The 20,695-nt window shown below is 45.2% G+C and overlaps 1 protein-coding gene across 4 annotated transcripts in view; it reads left to right on the top strand.

Moving 5' to 3' along the window:
- The window catches only part of ST3GAL3 (ST3 beta-galactoside alpha-2,3-sialyltransferase 3), a 333,313-nt gene that overhangs the window by 42,110 nt on the left and 270,508 nt on the right, over positions 1 to 20,695 (top strand). For all 4 annotated transcript variants that reach the window (XM_026651916.1, XM_029911606.1, XM_026651917.2 and 1 more), the window contains exon 2: positions 220 to 364. In XM_026651916.1, coding sequence (XP_026507701.1) covers positions 244 to 364 — 121 coding nt within the window. In that variant the 5' untranslated portion in view covers positions 220 to 243. The remainder of the gene's footprint in view (positions 1 to 219; positions 365 to 20,695) is intronic.

The following is a 20,695-nucleotide window of genomic DNA, read 5'->3' as shown; positions in this document are numbered from 1 at the left end:
CCACCAGACTCCTTGTTGTTTTTTTAGAATGGTAGTTACTGACTGAGACCAAAGTTATGTTAGTTAGTTTCACTGGCATCCTATTTGGATAACTTGAATGAGTTTTATATTGCTCAGAACATTGACTTGCTTCTTGACTTTCTCATGTTTATAGTGCACTTGCTCTTGAATGAATTGCAAGCTAGATGGTTCAAGGTTCAAACTGTTTTTCTCCTCCAGGTCATGTAGAAGAGCAGATTTCGTATGAAGATGGGATTGTTGGTGTTTATGCGTAACCTGCTACTAGCCCTTTGTCTCTTTCTGGTACTTGGATTTCTTTATTACTCTGCATGGAAGCTGCACCTTCTCAGATGGGAGGACACAAGTAAGTATAGGAACTCTTGCCAGTCCCTCTTTAAATGCTCATGAAGTAGTTGTTGGTGGTGTGGTTTTGGTTTTGTGTGTTTCAGGTTTGACGGTAGTAGAGTGATGGGAATAAACCCAATCAATTTCTGGAGCTTCAGCATACTGTAGAGGTTGAATTTGTAACTATTTACAGATCCTCTTCGTGGCTTTGGATTATCAGTGGGTACAAGAATAAAGTTCATGCATCCAATATACCAATTATAGGCTTGCAATTTTTAGGTTTTATTATTTTTTTTGTGGCATGGGATCCTTAATTATATTGTCCAAATAGGAATTATATATAATTGACCTTTGGAATTATTTGTATCTGTTCTGGGAGGAGGTTTTGCTGACTGTGTATTTTTTTAACCTTTTGGCTTATGGCAAACAGGTAAAGCAAGGTGGTCTCTCTCTCTCTCTCTCTCTCTCCAGGTGCTTTTGAATTTCTTCAGTGGGCTCTTCTTTCCATCTCTGAATTTTTACATTCTCTATCCAGCCTCTCCTTATTTATTCCTTACATCAATCCTCATTTTCCCTTTCTCCGCTACCTTCAGTACTTGCCAGTTATCTGTCATCTTGAAGGATGTCTCCTCCATCCAACTGAAAAAAGCTTGTCCTTATTTTTAAGTTATGAAATCAGTTACTCAAATCCATGCTGATTATTTAATGTTCCTTTGCATATAACTTTGGTCTGCAACTGTTCTTTTCACTATACTATTTCCGTAGTAAAGGGTACTCCTCACTTCCACCTCTCTTGGTTTCTTATCGCATCTTGTCTGATGACTGAGTCAGTGAGCTGCAAGTACCCGGCTCCCCCTTATTACATCATTAAGACAGCAGGAATGCTGTTATTGAGTTTGTTTGTAACTTGTCTGGTATTCAGGTAGGTTAGAAGATACTTTAGATTGTAAGACCTTCTGGGCAGGAATTGTCTGTGTGTGTGTGCTCAGCAACCAGCGCAAATGGTGCTTCAGTCCTGATTGGGGCCTTGGGGTGCTATTACAATATAAATATTAATAGCTACTGCTATTAATAATCTGTGGGAAAGTGATTCCATTCTGAATGGAAGGAACAAGCCGAATGAGGTTTTAAAATGAATGCAGTGGCACAGCCTGTCAGTGTGTTGAGAATGCTGTGTATCTTCATCCTTTTATTTATTTATTTAATTTAACAGCATCAAAAAGTGTTGAGGCTTTCCAGAACCTGTGAAAGACATGGTTCCTACCCAAACAGATCACAATCTGATTTTAATTTACTTAAGCTATCTGTGCTTTGTACTGTACATGGTGCATGGAAAGATGTTAGCATAGTCTCTGAATTTCCTTGTTTTTTTTTTTTCGCGCGTTTGTCTTTTATTCATTTAGCTTTGTGTGTGGTATGCTAAAATGACCAATGTTGTTAATTCCAGCATGATTCTTTATGTAGTAATGACAAATGCGTAACTTCTTGTTCATCCTTTTAAGTCACTTCACATGACATCCCAGATCTCCAGGAATTTAACATGTGAATGCATGATGCTGTTGCTTGCTACAGGACACAGCCTAACAGAATAGCTTCTAAAGGGCCTGCTTTCTGAGCAGGTTTCATATCCCTATAATGCCCAGACACAATGAGATGAATGCAGGATGAAGTAGCAGCTGTACAGATACACAGCAAAGGATCCTGTTTAAGATGCAGCTTACTGATCTCACAGACTGATAACTCTTTTTCTGCTGTTATCTGTTAGTAGAAAAGATGTTACCAGGAACATTACAAATTATTGTAATGGTCTTATTGATCCAAAGGAGCACTAACAGATACTGGTGTAAAAATGCAAGCTTTCCTAAGTCCAGGCAAGCCTCCGATTCCCCTTAGATTCTAAGTGTGTGTGTGTGTGTGTGTGTGTGTGGTACATGTCGTTGATTTCTCCCTCCCCCCCCTCCCACCCCCCAAATACTCTCACAACTTATTCTTTGAAAGAAGTATGAAGTTTAACTTATAAAAAAAAACAAAAAAACCCGCACCCCACAAAACCCTAGGGAACTACATACAAAAACCTGTTAAAAGGAAGTTAAGGTTGCAAAGTCAAAAGACTTGAAACTTGAGAAATGCCAAAAGTAAGGTTTCCCAGGCATTCAGTATTTTTTTTTATCCTTATTATTCAGTGTGTGCTCTTACCATGTAATTAATGACTATACAGCATACACATGCGAGAGCAGAATTAAGGTTGGCATTTACTAACTTAAGTACTTGTCCTGACACCCTAAATATACTGTTTTTTATGTAATTCTATATACTCTTTCTCCATCTTCTATAACCAATGTTTTTGTCCTGACTGAATGATTGACTGAATGACTCTTCAGCTTTTGTGGTGTGGTGTTCATCTCCCTTGCCATTCTGCTCCATTCTTTGTGCTACCAGCAGCATGAAATTCACTGTAATCCTGATGACTGATGCATCTGTGCTCTCTTCAGAGATCATGATTCTAGTGAATTTAACTCTTATGTTGTGCTTGCCATAGAGTGGTATGGAGTACCGTGAAAGGTGTGTGGCCTACTTCACAAACCTTTGCATCCACTTTGGTCTCTTTTTGGTGCATTAGAATATGGTTGTGCACCAGACTGTTAGATGAGTGTGAATGGTGACACAATGGTGAAACTGTAAGGAATCTAGCCATACTAGGCTTTAACCTTTGGATTTCTAAGCAGTTGCTGTACCGTTTGAACTAAAGAAGAATGCATGGCCAAAAAGGTTCCTTAACACAGAGTTAAGGTTCCATCAAGTTTAAGGCCAGAAGGGACCATAAGATCATCGAGTCTGACCCGCTGTGTATTCTGGGCTGTTCATCCAGATATCCTTATATTGGGCTCAATGACTTTAGCTAGACTAAAGCATTTCAGTCCTCAGGAGACTAAACATTGAGTGCCATAGGCAGAGAATAGGAGAGATGACACCAATATCTGAAGCCCCTGCCACGTCAGGGAATTGATTAGGTGAAATATGCCTAAATGATCCTAGCAGGGGATCCATGCTGTAGAGCAGTGGTTTTCAAACTTTTTTTCTGGGGACCCAGTTGAAGAAAATTTTTGATGCCTGCAACCCAACGGAGCAGAGGGGTTTGGGGCTGGGGCAGAGGGTTGGGGTGCAGGGTGAGGGTTGCAGGGTGGGGCTGGGAATGAGAGGTTCAGGGTGTGGGAGGGGGCTCTGGGCTGGGGTAGGGGGTTGGGGTGCAGGAGGGGGTCAGGGCTCTGGGCTGGGGGGTGCAGGCTCTGGGGTGGGGCTGGGGATGAGGTGTTTGCAGTGTAGGAAGTGGTTCCAGGTTTGGAGGGGACTCAGGGCTGGGACAGGGGATTGGGACGTGGGGTTGGGGCGCAGCCTTACCTCCGGCGGCTCCCGGTCAGCAGTGCAGCCGGGTGCAGAGGCAGGCTTCCCACCTGTCAGGGCACCACAGACTACGCTGCTCCCTGGAAGCGGCCAGCAACAGGTCCGGCTCCTAGGCAGGGGGGCCACAGGGCTCCACACTCCCATTGGCTGGGAGGGTGGTGCCTGTGGAAAGAGCCACGCAGAGCCACTTGCACATCTCCGCCTAGAAGCCGGACCTGCTGCTGGCCACTTCCGGGGTGCAGCACGGTGTCAGAACAGGTAGGCACTAGCCTGCCTTAGCTGGGTAGCACCGCCGACGGGACTTTTAATGTCCCGGTCAGCGGTGCTGACCAGAGCCACTAGGGTCCCTGAGTGCTGAGCAAGGCGACCCAGTGCCTTACATGCGGCGACCCAGTACTTGGTCGTGACTCGAACTTTGAAAAACATTGCTGTAGAGGAAGGTGATGGTGAGGGTCCTCCCAAGGTCCCTGCCAGTCTGATCTGGTGGAATGGGGGCGGAATTCCTTCCCAAGACAAAATCTGGTGATCAGTTGGACTCTGAGTATTTGAGCAAGATGCACCAGCCAGGCATCTAAGAAACAGGATTATCTGTACCGACTCAGAGCACTAGTCCATTTCATTCCATGTCCCATTACCAGCTGTGGCCAATCTCTGATGCTTTAGAGGAAGGCGGGGGAAACAGACCCCAGAATATATCAGGCCAGTTGGAGGGGAGGGGAGGGGAATATCTTTCCTGACCCCTGCAGGCATCTATCTGAAGTATGAGATTTGATCATAGTTATTGTCTTAATGCAGAACTACAACTGTTATGAGTATGTTCAGCACAATGCCTAGCTTCCTGTTCTTCCCATGGCCTGTGAAGGAAGGGAATGAACAGTGTGATTCACAGATACCAAGGCTGGATGGGACCATCAAGACTAACCAGCCTAAACTTCTCTCTCTCTCTCTCTCTCTCTCTCTTCCACACACACTCTCTCACACACATTGTAGAATTTATCCCAGAAACTGAATTCAAGCATGCTTTTAGAAAGATATCTAATTGCGCCTAATGACTCCAAGCGGTGTTGAATCTACCACCTTCCCTGGTAAGCTGTTCTAATGTTGAATTTTGTTTACTGTTAGGAGGTTGCATCTTGTTTCAAGGTTGAGTTTGTCGAGCTTCAAAATCCAATGGCTGGAAGCTGTTATGCTTTTGTAAGCAAGGTTGAAAACTCCCACACTATCATATCTTTTTCCATGTGTAAGTATCTATACACAGAGATTAGGCCACCCCTGAACCTTCTCTGTGATAAGTTTAGTTCCTTAAGCCTCACAATGTAAGGTTTGTTTTTCATCCGCTGGATCATTTTTGGGATCCTCTTTCAAAATCTTGCTAGTATTTTCACATCCTTTTTCAAGTGAACTGGGCACAGTACTCTAGCATTGCTCTGACCAATAAGGAGTATAGAGGCAAGATCTCTTCCCTACTTCTACTTTATATCTCCTTCTTATACATCCAAGGATCACATTAGCCCTTTTTGCCACAGCATTGCAGTGTGTGCTCATGTTAGGGGTCATTGTAGGTAATCACCTCAAATCCCTTCTCTGAGTCGCAGCTTTCCAAGCCAGTCCCCCATCTGGATAGATACAGATTGCATTCTTTGTTTCCAGATGTATTACTTTGTTAAAACATGTTTTGTTGGATTGTAATGGTCTACAAAGGTGATTCAGATCACTCTATCAGTAACCCATCTGTCCTCCTTGTTATTTAATACCCCCAATCTTTGTCATCTGCAAATATTACCAGCACAGATTTCATTTAATTATCTAGATTAATAAAAAAAAAAAAAAAAAACTGAATAGTGTTGGACCAAGCACTGATCCCTGCACTATGCCCTGCTCCTTGATGTTTTCCCCATTAGCAACAATATTTTGAGATCTGTAACTGAGCCAATTTTAATCCATCTAATTTGTAAGCCCTGTTAGTTCCATATAATGCAAGTTTTTTAATCAAAATGTCATGTGGAACTAAATCAGATGCCTAGATGAAATCCAAGTGTACTGTATCAACATAGTTGCCTTTTATCAGCTAGACCTCCAACAAACCAAAACAAACCAACAACCACCCAGGGTTGTTTGCCAAAATCTGCCTTCTGACTGGCATTAATTATATTTTTAGCCTCTAATGCTTTGAAAGTCCTGAGTTAACCATTCCATTAGCTTACTCAGGATTAACGTCAAGTTAACTGGTCTACAGTTCTCTGGGTCATCCCTTTTGCGTGCACTCTCCCTCTCTTATTTTTTTTTTTAACGCATATTAACACTAAAGGATCGGCAGCCCTCCAATCCTTTGCACTTTTGCCAGATAGCCAAGATTTGTTAAAAATTAACATTAGTGATTCAGAGAGCTCCTCAGCTAGTTCTTGTAAGACTCTTGGGTGTAAGTTATCTGGCCTGTGGAATTGAAAGTGTTTAACAGATGTTGCATCACATCATCCTTTGTTACATATGGTAAACTTTCTGTTCTATCCCCAATACCATATGGGATGGACATATCCTTCTGGTTTGTTTCAAATATAGACCAGTAATATATATATTGAATACTTCAGCCTCTTCTACATCACTATTTACAATTTTACTGTCTGCATCTAGGAATGGACCTAAACCTGACACAGGGTTTTTCTTGTTCCTAATAATTGTTAAAAATTTCTTCTGACTGTCTTTAACCCTGTTGGACATTAATATTTCATTAAGGGAATCCTTTAGCTTCCCTTAAGTCACCTAAATTTTTAATTTGTAACTTATATTCACTGCAATTTACTTCCCCTCTCTTCCATTCTTATTTTATTACTGCTTTTACATCTACTTTTAACCAGGATAGCTTCTTGTAACTTTTTTTCATGTCTATGGAATCATGTCTGTTTAGGTACCTGGTAGGATGTCCTTAAACAGCTCCCAGTTTTCATTAACACTTCCCACTTTAAATGTAATGTTCCCAATTATGCTGACAGTTGTTTTAAACTTGGAAAACTGGCTCTTTTAGAGTTCCAAATATACATATTCTTGGTCAGTGCTGTGTTCTCTTTGCACAAAGTAAATGTACCCTGATTGCGATCACTGGTGCCTAGATAATTGCTGGTCTTAGGTCAGCACCTAACTCTTCCTTGTGTGTCAGAATGAGGTCCAATATTGAATTATGTTGGGCCTAATTTGGGGAGGGGATGGGACTCTGTACATCCTTTCTGTAGCATAGGTGTGAAATGGCCCATTTATCTCAGTGGGTGCTGTCAGCTGAATGAGGACCCCCGAGATATTACATGTATTGAACATGCCTGTTCTTGTTTGCCATCACAGACTCAGTCTGTCATGCCTAGTGAACCTGGCAGGAATTCAGTGAGCATCTCCCAGCACAGAATTGATCCAGCTCTCCTTGTGTAATTTTTACCATGGCACCAAGTCCCTCTCATATCAGGCCAGTGACACACTACCATACTAGGCTTTATATCATGGGCACAGTAATGCCCCCAGCCTGTCCCACGATGGGATTTGGCACTGGATGATTACTGGTGGAGCGCTGATATTCCTCAAACTGGCACTCGCCCTTCCCTTCCAAAAGATAAATCTGCAATAACTTGAAATATTTTGTTTTCTAAACTGGTTCTAGATAGTGTTTAGTATTTGAGCTTAGGGGCAGTCCAAGGACAAATGGTTCCAAATATTTGAGAATTAAAAGCAGGTGACTTTGGGGTGCTGTAACTTGGGAGCTCCTTGACCAAATGACCCAAGACTTGCACCACCAACACTCCAGCCCTTAACAGTTTTATAGCAGTTTTCAAGAGACATATACATATAGACTTTAGGGCTGATTTTTTTTTCAAGGTGCTCTCACAAAGCTGCCCAACTGTAAGCATGGAAATTACTATCGCTCCTCTATAATTCCCACCAGTGTTTCCTCTAATTTTTTCCATCCATGTGCTGAATAAATTTTGTTATGTGCAGCACCAATATCGAGGTAATATGCGGATGTGTGCCATCCCCGCCATACTTTCACGGCAGCCCTTATCCCACTAAGAGCTCACAACGTCCTACTGCTAGTACCATCTAGGGATGGCCTGTCTTCAGGTGACGTCTGCAATACCCATCTGTTCATTCCTACAAGCCTCCTTCCAGAAGGATCAATACGTGCTTCGCAAACTATACATAGAAATGCACCACTGAAATGCAGCCACCTCTGAGGAGGAAAGTCAGCAGCCGGCTAGGCCAACAGCACAGAGAGCACCCTGCAGTAGTTTGGAAAGAGAAGGGGAATTTTGGATAGGAAGAATCTTTTCCTCTTATGCAAAATGCTTGAAATATTCAGTGTTCAGACTGGGCTTCATCTGTAAAGGTCTCATATGCATGTAAAATATAATACCGCAATTTAGAAATAAAAGTAAATGTTTCTTTTTAAATCAGGACACTATGGCTCAAAATAATTTGTAAAAAACACTCACATTCCCTTTACTACCATCCTCTTGTCTTAACAATACAAAGCACTTTAAAAGTCCTATGAACTATTCAACCTTCATGTTGTTTATATTTTACACTGGATTAGCTTGGACAATTAAAGTAGCACAGTCAAGTTCACCTTCAGATTCTCATGCACACATACAGTGTTCTAATGTCTCGGTTATTACAGTGAAACACATACAGCTCTGTAAATTTACACAGCACTTTACAAATACATGGACTCAGGCAAAATTTCACTTGACATGAAGTTCTCCCACTTCTTTCAATGAGGCCACTCACGTGAGTAACCGCTACATGAGTAATACTTTACAGGATCAGGCCCCTAGATAAACCACATGTCCTCCTGCCCACACAAAGCTTTGCAAACACTGCGAGGGGAGGTTTAAATTCACAACAGGGAATTGTCACTGGAAATCAGACAAAAACAGTCACAAAAACATTTCCATTAGTCCTAGTTTTGGTAATTTCCTTTTAAAACACAAATCAAAAAGCCAACAATATTTAGTGTTTTTCATTTATAAATATCACAGTGTTTTACACAGGAAGATCAATATAATTATTCGCACCTGGAAAATGGGGAAACTGAGGCACGGTGTGGGTTGAGTTGGGGGTACAGAATAAACATCCCAACCTGTGGCCAGAACAGATACATACCCTCTTTGCAGTTGCTGTACCAGACCCTGTGATTCTTGCACACTGGTCTAGTAACATTCCTTGCCATGTCCACTGGATACATGTAACCATGGACTTTTTCCATTCCTTGGCCCATTCCTTAAGCTAGTGTGGAACCCAGTTCTGTGACATGTGGGAGGTACAGTGTCCTCTGTGCACTCACTGAACAGTTACCCATTCACATGTAGCGTAACCACGACAGTTCTGATGCATTGGGGGACTTTGTGTGGCAACCTATGTTCCTGGGTGAATTTCAACAAATCTGTGCAAAGCTGACATTCACCCTAATGAGGGTTGCATACGGCAACAAATGGACCCCGTAGTTTTCCCAAGGGGAGCTCAACCAAAATATACTTGTTTATCATCAGAATTTGTCTTAACTTTTATTTGTCTTACCTAGAGACTGTTCCTTTGCAATCTATAAATGAGAGCGGCTCACTCCTTCAGGCTGATACTTAAAGCTTTCATGGAATGCTTGACACACGCTCTTACTTCTGAATACAGAGCACAGTTCAAGTTGAGGGACAATGTTATATTGATCCAGTGACTAACCTCAACACAAGACAATTTCTGCCAGCTGATCCAAGTAATTAATCTCTCATGCAATGGTAAGCCAGGGACAGTGAAGTACTAATTTTGCCATTTTTTAAAAGCATGAGAAAAAATAATGTAGATAGTGTAATGGCAAAAAAAAAATATTTAAATGATAGCTAATGGCCAAGAATGAGGTTTATAAGACCTTTACATGAAGTTAAAACTTATCAACTGATGTGGAGCTTGCTAGAATCATCTCTCTGGCAGACTACTGACTGTTTTATCGAGGCATTATCTCCTGGCTATTCAGATGGTGACAAAACACATTTTGGTAATCAAGATACTATGTTGACCAGGGGAGAGAGGCATCTCTCCAGTCCCTGCCACTGGCTCTTTGGCTCTAGATTGACAGCTCCCTTTGCAGTGGACGTTGGTGCTACTCCTTTGGCAGTGCCAACAGGTGGCTCTTTTGTTGAAAGCATTTGGTTGCACACTCCAGGGCCCTCTTTCAGGAAGAGGGCTAAGGAAAGAGGAGTGGTAGAAAAGTGGGTCAAATATGTAAACATCGTTGTTGGTTGACAAATTTCAGAAAGCTACTTGCTAGCATGCGGGTCACACCCTGAGGGCATGTCTGCACTTAAAACGCTGCCGAACTTAGTGAAGTCACTACTATGCTGACGGGAGAGCTTCTCCTGTCAGCATAGTGAATCCACTTCTGCGAGAGGTGGTAGCTATGTCAACAGAAGAAGCTATCTACACTGTCTACGTAGTGCTGTATACACTGGGGGTTAGGTTGGTATAACTGTGTCGCTCAGGGGTGTGGATTTTTCATGCTCCTGAGCAGTATTGTTATACCGATGTAAGTTTGTAGTGTAGACCTGGTCTGAGGGTCTGTGTATAGCTACAGCCGTGGTCCAGCAGCCTCTCAGCACGCATCTGTCACGCGCTGGCTTCCACCAGCTTTGGTTATCACTTGCAGAGTGACCCTAACACACTCCTAGTCCTGGATTTCCCCCCAAAAACATATGTTTAGCATGGGACAGTGCAGACCTATTAGGTCCATTGCCCATCTAAGGGGATCAAGATACAGCAGTTTGCCACTTTAAATGGAGTTACTGCCACAGTTCACTACACTGGATTAGTTTTGATTAGAGGATAAAACAAGTTTATTTAACTACAAAGAGAGAGGTTTTAAGCGAATACAAGTACTAAGACATTAAAGTCAGAAATGGTTACAAGAAAAGTAAAGATAAAATGCTATTACTGAACTTAACAAACTAGCCTTGGTTCAAGGGGAAATTCTTACCACATATTTCTGGTAGTATTGCTGACCCAATTTCAGGTCAAGCTCTGCTTTCAAGGTCCAATGGCTGGCTGCTTTTGTCCTCTGAGGTGAGATAGAGAGAGATGGACAGGGAGAGAGAACTTGGGGTGGTTTTGCCCTTCACTTTTATAGTTGTCACCTTTTTGAAGTGCATTTTCCAGAGAAAGACACATAGATAAAGCTCTTTCCAACTCAGAGAAAGGAGTCTTGGAGTCTTGTGGGAAAGAGGTTTCATGCCATTGTTTGCTAAGATGCAGAATCTGTTTGTTCCTGTCCCCCTTCCTTACCAAAGAATGGCTACATGATAGGTGATGGCCTATCAGCTTTGATGACACTTGGCTAGAGACAAAGGACAAGTTGATGCCTTTTGAGAAACAGATTTACCCATTCCTCAGACTTGTCTGGTAAACCCACTTTAGTCATGATTTCAGCTTATGTTCATACCTTTGCGTGTAATGTTGCTACATGCATTTCACCATGATATTATTGACCAGCAAGTTTAGTTTTTAAATGATACTTTACAAGGCATTTTCTGTGCAAAGATAATTACAGTAGTGTGTTGGGTGTGAATCCAGGGGTGCATTCCATCACAACCTCCTGGGTTAGAATTTTTGAGTTGGTTTGCTCTCTTGAGTTATTACAACATCCTTGGAAAATGGACAGTATGATCCTACAAGTTATTTCTCCATTTTATTTTTTTCCATTGTGTAATATTTCTATCAATGTCAAGTATAAAAAATACCTATCTGTGCTTTTGATATTCTTGTCAAAACTTAAATAGTCAAAACAGTAATACTGTGGTGTTGGACTGAAAGTATCCTAACAATGGTATTGGTCCATTACTAAATGGAAATGTTAGAGTTATCAATAATTATGCAGAAAAGGCAGAATTGTTCAATAAATATTTGTTTTGTATTTGGGAAAAGACAGCGGATGATAACACTCTTTCTAGTCCTCTGATGTCTCAGGAGGATATTAAACAACAGCTCCCAAAATTAGATGTATTTAAATCAGTAGGTCAAGATAACTTGCATTGAAGAGTTTTAAAAGAAGTGGCTGAGGAGCTTGCTGGACCGCTAATGTTGATTTTCAATAAGTCTTGGAGTACCAGAAGACTGGAAGAAAGCTAATGTTGGGCTAATATTTAAAAAGGGTAAACAGGATGACCTGAGTAAATTATAGGCCTTTGGTCTGACATGGATCCTGGGAAAGATAATGGAGTGACTGATATGGGACTCGATTCATAAAGAATTAAAGGAGGGTAATATAATTAATGCAGATCATGGGTTTATGAACGGTAGGTCCTAGCAGACTAATTTCATATCTTTGATGAGATTACAAGTTTGGTGGACGATTCAAGAAGGATGTTGATGAATTGGAGAGGGTTCAGAGAAGAGCCACAAAATGATTAAAGGATTAGAAAATATGCCTTAAATTCAAGGAGCTCAATCTATTTAGCTTAGCAGAGGGTTAATTGTTAAAGGGTGAATTGATCACAATCTATAAATACCTACTTGGGGCACAAATATTTAATAATGGATACTTCAGTTTAGCAGAGAAGGTATAATGTGATCCCATGGCTGGAAGTTGAAACTAGACAAATTTAGACTGGAAATGTCTAAATTTTTAACAGTGAGAGTAATTGACCATTGGAACAGTTTACCAAGGGGTTGTGGTAGATTCTGCATCACTGGCAATTTTTAAATCGAGATTGGATATAGTTCTAAAAAATCTGCTTTAGGAATTATTTTGGGACAGTTCTATGGCCTGTGTCATACAGGAGATCAGACTATATCAGTGGTCCCTTCTGGCCCTGGAATCTATGAAATGTAAGTTAATGACACTTATATTAATGAGGAAATGTTGAATGTTTGAACAATTAGCTGTATGAGTTTGTATTTGTCTTTATAATTTTCTTACTATTGTACATTTTTGATTGTTGAACAGCATGACCAATGCATATTTTGTGCTTACTAATGCTTTTATTCATTTCTGTAGAAGTTTTGCAAAGTCTCCTAAAGGTTCCTGAAAATCACATGGCAGGCATCCACCCTGTGGTACTGTAAGTGTGAAACCATTGCTGTCCCGGCTTTGCAAGATGGGATAGTTCTATTTAGGAATTATACCAATTTGAGTAATTGTCCATTTAATAATGCTTAAATCACTAGTAACTTTATGGCTTGTTTCACTTACTGTACCATTCTATATTCTGCAAAAATACTGTATTCATTAAAAAGAAAGTTTAAGAACAAAATGTATTGGGCAGGTTCTCCTAAGAAAGGAATCCAATCACAGGTCTCTGGATGAACAGTTCTGGTCTTGCTTGTTTCTCTTTAGAAACTTAAGGGAATTCAGGATGGAGAAGAGTGCGCTCTGTAGTGAGCTGTGGTAGGCTGGAAGGATTCAAATTGAGGGACAGTTACATCTAAGTGTTTACAGTCGTGAATGCTGGAATCAGGGCTTGGAAAGTAGCTTTCATTTGAAACCATTATTTTTAAACTTGCTTATAACTTTCCTAACAATTTTCCTTCAGGGTTGAAGCTTCCCAAAGCTGACTATTTTTGGAAAGTATAATGTTACTCATGGACTATTCTCCTAATGATCTGTGGGCAAAGGTTACATAAATACGGATTAACTGCCCAAAAACTTTATTAATGCAGTTAAGGTTATTTAGTGCTCCATTGTGGACTTACAGAATATGGACAGAGGATAAACATAACCCTCTGAAAACCAAGAAATACAATTAAGGTTATGTGTCCAACACCAAACCTGACCTACCCCTAACAAATTCTGCCATTTTGTGTGTTGTCTAATCCAATTCTATACTATCATTCCCCTTTGTACACTCTGTGGCCCTCACTGCTAGGTGCCAGAGCTTGCACTGCCTTTTGAGGAGAGGTTGCAGCAGCAGTGAGAGGAGTTGGGGTCCTTCTTTTCTGGGTGTTGATACACACCATCGGAAGAGAAGATCACAATGGGTGTGTCCTACACTGCAATAAAAGGCTGCGGCCGGCCTGGGTCAGCTTGAGCTTCGGAGCTATAAAATAGCCGTGTAGATGTTTGGCCTCAGGCTGGAGCCCAAGCTCTGAGATCCCATGACGGGGGAGGATCGCTGAGCTTGGGCTTCAGCCCGTGGTCAAACATCTACTGTGAAATGACATAGCCTTAGATTATGCGCCTGAGTCAGCTGACCCAGGCTCTGAGAATCAGTGCCAGGGTTTTTTTATTGCAGTGCAAATATACCCAATGTCTCCTTTTGTCTCTAATATCTAAGAATATATGAAAGGAGTTTCAGGTTTGCTCAGACAGATGCCATTGACATTGCCCTAGGTATGTCAAGAAAATGAGGGAATATGATTGCTTATCTCAGTCTAACACTCTTGCATATTCTCAGTGCCCACTAGAACTCTATAGCTGCATTGCCATTCACCGATGCCTTTCTGCCGCACTATTGTACTGGGGAGCTGTAGCCAGCTGTTGGCATATATCACAGAGCAGAACAAGGCTCAGTCAGGGGCAGCCAAACATGGGGTCCTAGAGGGAATTCTGAGGCCAGGGATGAACATTTATAAATATCTAGCAGCTCTTCAGGGGTTTGTGAGGAGTAGGTAAATGGTTGAGTGTAAGTCAGGCTTAGCTAGCTACTGTTCAAGTCTAACCTAAGGTTGGCCAAAACCTAAGAGTTCTTCTTTGAATGCTTGTTCCTGTCCATTCCAACCAGGTATGTGCGCGCTGCGGGCACACCAGTCGGAAGATTTTTCCCTTAGCAGCGTCCGTAGGGTCGGCTCGGTTGCCCCCTGGAGTCGTGCCTTCATGGCGCCCAATATAGCGCCCTGCCTGCTCTGGTGCCGACAGCACGTGAACTGGTGCCAACTAAGGACCCTCGGCACCACCACGGCTTGGGCCATAAGACACCATTGTCGGTGTGGCACTGCTCTCAATCCCCAGTGCCGCTAAAGAAGAAAAGGCCGGAGAGGGGTTGGTCCCTCCCGCCAAAGTCTAAAGGTTCGGTGGTGTCCACGGGTATCTCGTGACAGAACACCTTGTCCCTGCAGCCCAGTCAAGTCTGAACCCCCCACGGTCCCCGGATCATCAAGGTGACCAGCTCCCATCTACGCCGGAGGCGTTTGAGGCGGCCAAGGACCTGATGCGCCTCTCGGTGCCGACCTCCTCACAGAGGAGGGACAAGTCACCAGTCACTGCGCGGCGCCACATCCAGTCTAGGGGCAAACCAGTGCTGATGGCACACCGATCTACAGCCCCGGCGCATATCTCCCCGCCACAGCCCATCCATGTAGGAGAGCCGCACCAATCCCCGGCCTCTTGGCACCGCTCTCCGGCAGCCCAGGGCACAGCTCCTCCGTGGTCTTCCTATTCGGAGACCCCAGAGTTGGAGGTGGACTCCTACCACCTCAGCAGGTCCAGGAGCAGGAGGTCCAGATCCTGCCGGAGCCACCAGCCCTACCCGGCACCATGGCCTCGGCAGTGGCAGCCATAGTTTCAGTGGCCCTTTTGGATACCCTGGGCATACCACCAGAGCCAGGGACAGGTCCAAGGTCCCCGTTGGCGTCGGTGTCATCAGTGTCCTTTGTCCCACCGCAAGCAACGCTGGCACTGCCGACCAGAGCGCCAGCCCTGCTGTTACAAACAACAGCTCCAGCACTGACCCTCCCATCAGCGGCACCGGCAACAGCTTTGGCTCCGACTCCACCGGCATCAACAAGGTTGGCACCGCCGCATCTATCGGCTCCTGTACTGACTGCAGCACTGAGGCTTCAACCTCCAGCGGCCTCGGCACCACATCCCACGGAATACTGCGTGCCGAGAGATCCAAAGGGCGCTGAAAGCAGCGGACCCTGCTCACTGCCAGGCCTCTCTTCATCCTCGCCGGATGAAGCGGTTGCAGGGGCGTCGGTGGCCCCAGCTCTGGAGGATAATCGGGTTCTCCAGCAGCTCCTACGCTGTGCTGTCCAAAGCCTGGGCATTCAGGCAGAGGAGGTGGTGGAGGAATCGGACCCACTTGTGGACATCCTCAGGTCCATTGCGGGTAGCCCTACTGCTGATTAAGATAATAATTGAAACGACTAAATCCCTGTGGCAGACCCCTGCTTCTCTGGCCACTATGGCCAAAAGATACAAATGGCATTATTTTGTCCCTTCAAAGGGATATAAACACTTATACCCACCCACCCCCAACTCGTTGGTAGTTGATGCAGCCAATCAGCGGGAGCGCCAGGGTTTCCAGGATCCCACCCTGAAAAATAGGGAGGCGAAGAGACTCGACCTGTTCGGCAGGAAGGTCTATTCAACAGGGGGACTACAGCTCTGCATCGCAAACCAGCAGGCTATCATAAGCAGATATGCGCATAATACCTGCGCTGCGATGGCCAAGTTTGCAGAGCTCCTGCTGCAGGACTCTCGTATTGAGTTCTCCGCATTAGTGGAGGGGGGAAGCTGTTCTCCCGAGCTACCCTACAGGCGGCTTTGGACGTGGCGGATGCAGCCTCACGTACACTAGCCACGGGGGTTGTAATGAGGTGGGCTTCCTGGTTGCAGGTCTCTGGTCTACCCCATGAGAGCCAACAAATGATCCAGGACCTCCCCTTCTAGGGCTCGACCCTGTTTTCTGAGAAAACGGATAGGAGACTTCATAGTCTGAAGGACTCTAGGGCCACCCTAAGATCTCTGGGACTCCACACACCAGCCACTCAGTGTAGACATTTCAGACCTCAGCCTCCCTCCAGATTCTACCAAACCCAAAACCACCAGGACGCCCCTCGCAGGCGAAATAGGAGCGATAGAAGGAGGCAGCACTCCTCGGGGCAGAGTTCTGGACAGCCCAAGCGTCCGGCTGGCCCCAGACCCCCCTTTTGAAGGTGCGGTTGAGGACGGCTCACCAGTTTGGAATCTGGATCCATCCCCTCTTACCTTCTCGTCCTGTCTATCCCCTTTCTACCGTGCTTGGTCCCGTATCACCTCGGACTGTTGGGTGCTCCGCATGGTAGAGAGGGGATATTCCATCCAATTCTGAGCCCTCCCACCCCCCTTCCCTGTCCCTCTTCAGGGACCCCCTCATGAGCAACTTCTAATACAGGAAGTGCAGTCCCTCCTCTTGGTAGGGGCAGTGGAAGAGGTTCCTCAGGGGCAAGGGCTTCTACTCCTGATATTTCCTAATACCAAAAGCCAAGAGTGGCCTCAGACCCTTCTGGACCGGTGGCAGCTCAATAAGTTTGTAAAGAAACTCAAGTTCCGCATGGTCTCGTTGACCTCCATTATCCCTTCATTGGATCCAGGAGACTAGTATGCTACCCTCTACTTGAAGGATGCATATTTCCACATAACAATAGTTCCTCCTCCCAGACGTTATCTCAGATTTGTGGTGAACAACAGCCACTATCAGTTTACTGTCCTCCCTTTTGGCCTGTCAGCAGCACCTCGAGTTTTCACCAAATGCATGTCAGTCGGCGCGGCATTCCTGCGCAAGCTCCAGATTCAGGTTTTCGCGTACCTCGGCGACTGGCTGATCAAAGGCCACTCCAGATTCCAAGTGGAGGATCAGGTCGGCTTCATAAGAAGGACCTTCCTCGAACTAGGTCTCCTTCTCAACGAGGCCAAATCCACTCTGTCCCCGGTGCAGAGAATAGAGTTTATAGGTGCAGTACTGGACTCAACTCAAGCCTGGGTGTACCTCCCGGAAGCCAGGTTTTGGTCTCTAGGGGACATCATACAGGGCCTTGGACAGTTCCCTATGACCACAGCAAGGAACTGCCCGAAACTGCTGGGGCACATGGCTGCGTGCACCTATGTAGTCCAGCATGCCAGACTCAGACTATGCCCACTCCAGTCATGGCTTGCGTTGGTTTATCGACTGGCTCGAGACACTGGACAGCATTGTAACCCTTCCCCACCCCGTACTAGACTCCTTTCTGTGGTGTCTCGACCCACAAGTAGTTTGTGTGGGAGTACCTTTCACCAGCCCCCAGCCATCGCTTTCATTAGTGACAGATGCCTCAGATTTGGACTGGGGGGCACATTTGGGAGACCTCAGGACTCGGCCTTTGGTCTCAGGCGGACCTCGCTCAGCATATCAACGTCAAAGAGCTGACAGCGGTGCGCCTGGCGTGCCAGGTTTTCAGAGCCCACATATCGGGCAGATGCATATCAGTCCTCACGGACAACACCACAGCAATGTTTTATATCAACAAACGGGGGTGCATGCTCCTCTCCCCTGTGCTGGGAAGCCCTCATGCTGTGGGACTTCTGTGTAGAGCACTCGATACACCTGCAGGCTTCGTACCTCCCCGGGGTACAGAACGAACAGGTGGACAGCCTCAGCCGATCTTTTCACAGCCATGAGTGGTCCCTTCGGCCAGACGTAGTGAGCTTAATTTTCCATCTCTGGGGCTTTCCCCAGATAGACCTGTTCGCCATGTGCAGCAACAGGAAGTGTCAACTATTTTGCTCCTTCATGAATCACAGCCTGGGTTCCATCGTGGATGCCTTTCTTCTTCCGTGGGGGGACCATCTGCTTTACACATTCCCACTAGTACTGCTGGTCCACAAGGTGCTTCTCAAGGTCCACGGGGACTGGGCTTGGGTCATATTGATAGCTCCGGCGTGGCCGCGCCACCACTGGTTCATGTCGCTCCTGGAAATGTTCGTGGCAACCCTGCTCACCTTACCGCTGGTCCCGGACCTGATCACGCGGGATCACGGCCGTCTCTGGCACCCGAACTTAGAGTTGCTCCACTTCACAGCTTGGATGCTCCATGGCTAAAAGCTATGGAACTGTCCTGTTCTGACCAAGTCAGACAAGTTCTCCTTGGCAGTAGGAAGCCCTCTACAAGGGCAATGTACCCTGCCAAGTGGAAGAGGTTCTCTCTCTGGTCGGAGCAGCACCATCAGTCGCCGACGCTCGCCCCGATCCCATTTATCCTGGACTACCTCCTCCATCTTAAACAACAGGCTCTGTCCATGTCATCAATAAGGGTCCACTTGGCCGCCATCTCCACCTTCCATCCAAGCGCAGACGGCTTCTTGGTCTTCGCGAACCCTATGGTCAGCCGTTTTCTCAAAGGCCTCGACAGACTCTATGCGCAAATGCATCAGCCTGTCCTGGCCTGGGACCTTAACCTGGTCCTTGCCAAACTTACGGGCCCTCCATTTGAGCCACTGGCGATGTGCTCCCTGCTTTATCTCTCTTACAAGGTGGCGTTCCTGTTGGCGATAACCTCAGCTAGGAGGGTGTCGGAGCTCAGGGCCCTTACGTCTGAGCCCCCTTACAAAGTATTTCATAAGGACAAGGTTCAGTTCAGACCTCACCCGGGTTTTCTCTCTAAGGTTGTCTCCCAGTTTCACATGAACCAGGACATCTTCCTCCCAGTGTTTTATCCTAAGCCACGTTCCTGCGACAGGGAGCGAAGGCTTCATTCATTGGATGTCCGCAGAGCGCTGGCCTTCTATATAGAGAGAACTAAGTCATTTCAAAAGTCCGTCCAGTTATTCGTAGTGGTGGCGGACAGGATGAAGTGCATCCCCGTCTCATCCCAACTCATCTCGTCGTGGATCACATCATGCATTCGGGAGTGTTACGGCCTGGCAAAGGTGCCAGCTCCGCTGCTCACTCCACCGGGGCTCAGGCCTCCTCAGTGCATTCCTGGCGCAGGTCCCCAACCAGGAAATCTGCAGAGCGGCAACATGGTCCTTGAGACACTATGTCTCTGGCCTGTTGTGTGATCGCAATGTGGCCTTTGGACGAGCCGTGCTCCAATCAGTGGATGACTCCGACCCCACCTCCTGAACTTTGGCTTGTGAGTCACCTGGTTGGAATGGTCATGAACAAGCACTCGAAGAAGAAGGTTACTCACCTTCTTGTAACTGTTGTTCTTCGAGATGTGTTTTTTCATAGATTCTAGGACTGGAAGGGACCTCGAGAGGTCATCGAGTCCAGTCCCCTGCCCTCATGGCAGGACCAAATACTGTCTAGACCATCCCTGATAGACATTTATCTAACCTCCTCTTAAATATCTCCAGAGATGGAGATTCCACAACTTCCGTAGGCAGTTTATTCCAGTGTTTAACCACCCTGACAGTTAGGAACTTTTTCCTAATCTCCAACCTAAACCTCCCTTGCTGCAGTTTAAGCCCATTGCTTCTTGTTCTATCCTTAGAGGTTAAGGTGAACAAGCTTTCTCCCTCCTCCTTATGGCACCCTTTTAGATACCTGAAAACTGCTATCATGTCCCCTCTCAGTCTTCTCTTTTCCAAACTAAACAAACCCAATTCTTTCAGCCTTCTTTCATAGGTCATGTTCTCAAGACCGTTAATCATTCTTGTTGCTCTTCTCTGGACCCTCTCCAATTTCTCCACATCTTCCTTGAAATGCAGTGCCCAGAACTGGACACAGTACTCCAGTTGAGGCCTAACCAGCGCAGAGTAGAGCGGAAGAATGACTTCTCGTGTCTTGCTCACAACACACCTGTTAATGCATCCCAGAATCACGTTTGCTTTTTTTGCAACAGCTTCACACTGTTGACTCATATTTAGCTTGTGGTCCACTATAACCCCTAGATCCCTTTCTGCCGTACTCCTTCCTAGACAGTCTCTTCCCATTCTGTATGTGTGAAACTGATTGTTCCTTCGTAAGTGGAGCACTTTGCATTTGTCTTTGTTAAACTTCATCCTATTTACCTCAGACCATTTCTCCAATTTGTCCAGATCATTTTGAATTATGACCCTGTCCTCCAAAGCAGTTGCAACCCCTCCCAGTTTGGTATCATCCGCAAACATAGTAAGCGTACTTTCTATGCCAATATCAAGTCGTTAATGAAGATATTGAACAGAGCCGGTCCCAAAACAGACCCCTGCGGAACCCCACTTGTTATGCCTTTCCAGCAGGATTGGGAACCATTAATAACAACTCTCTGAGTA

Source organism: Terrapene carolina, unplaced genomic scaffold, assembly GCF_002925995.2.
Source record: "Terrapene carolina triunguis isolate 2854851 unplaced genomic scaffold, T_m_triunguis-2.0 Scaffold110, whole genome shotgun sequence".
In the NCBI taxonomy this organism is placed as follows: Eukaryota; Metazoa; Chordata; order Testudines; family Emydidae; genus Terrapene; species Terrapene triunguis.
Note: the sequence above shows the minus strand (reverse complement) of the source record. Positions and strands in the feature narration are given on the sequence as shown.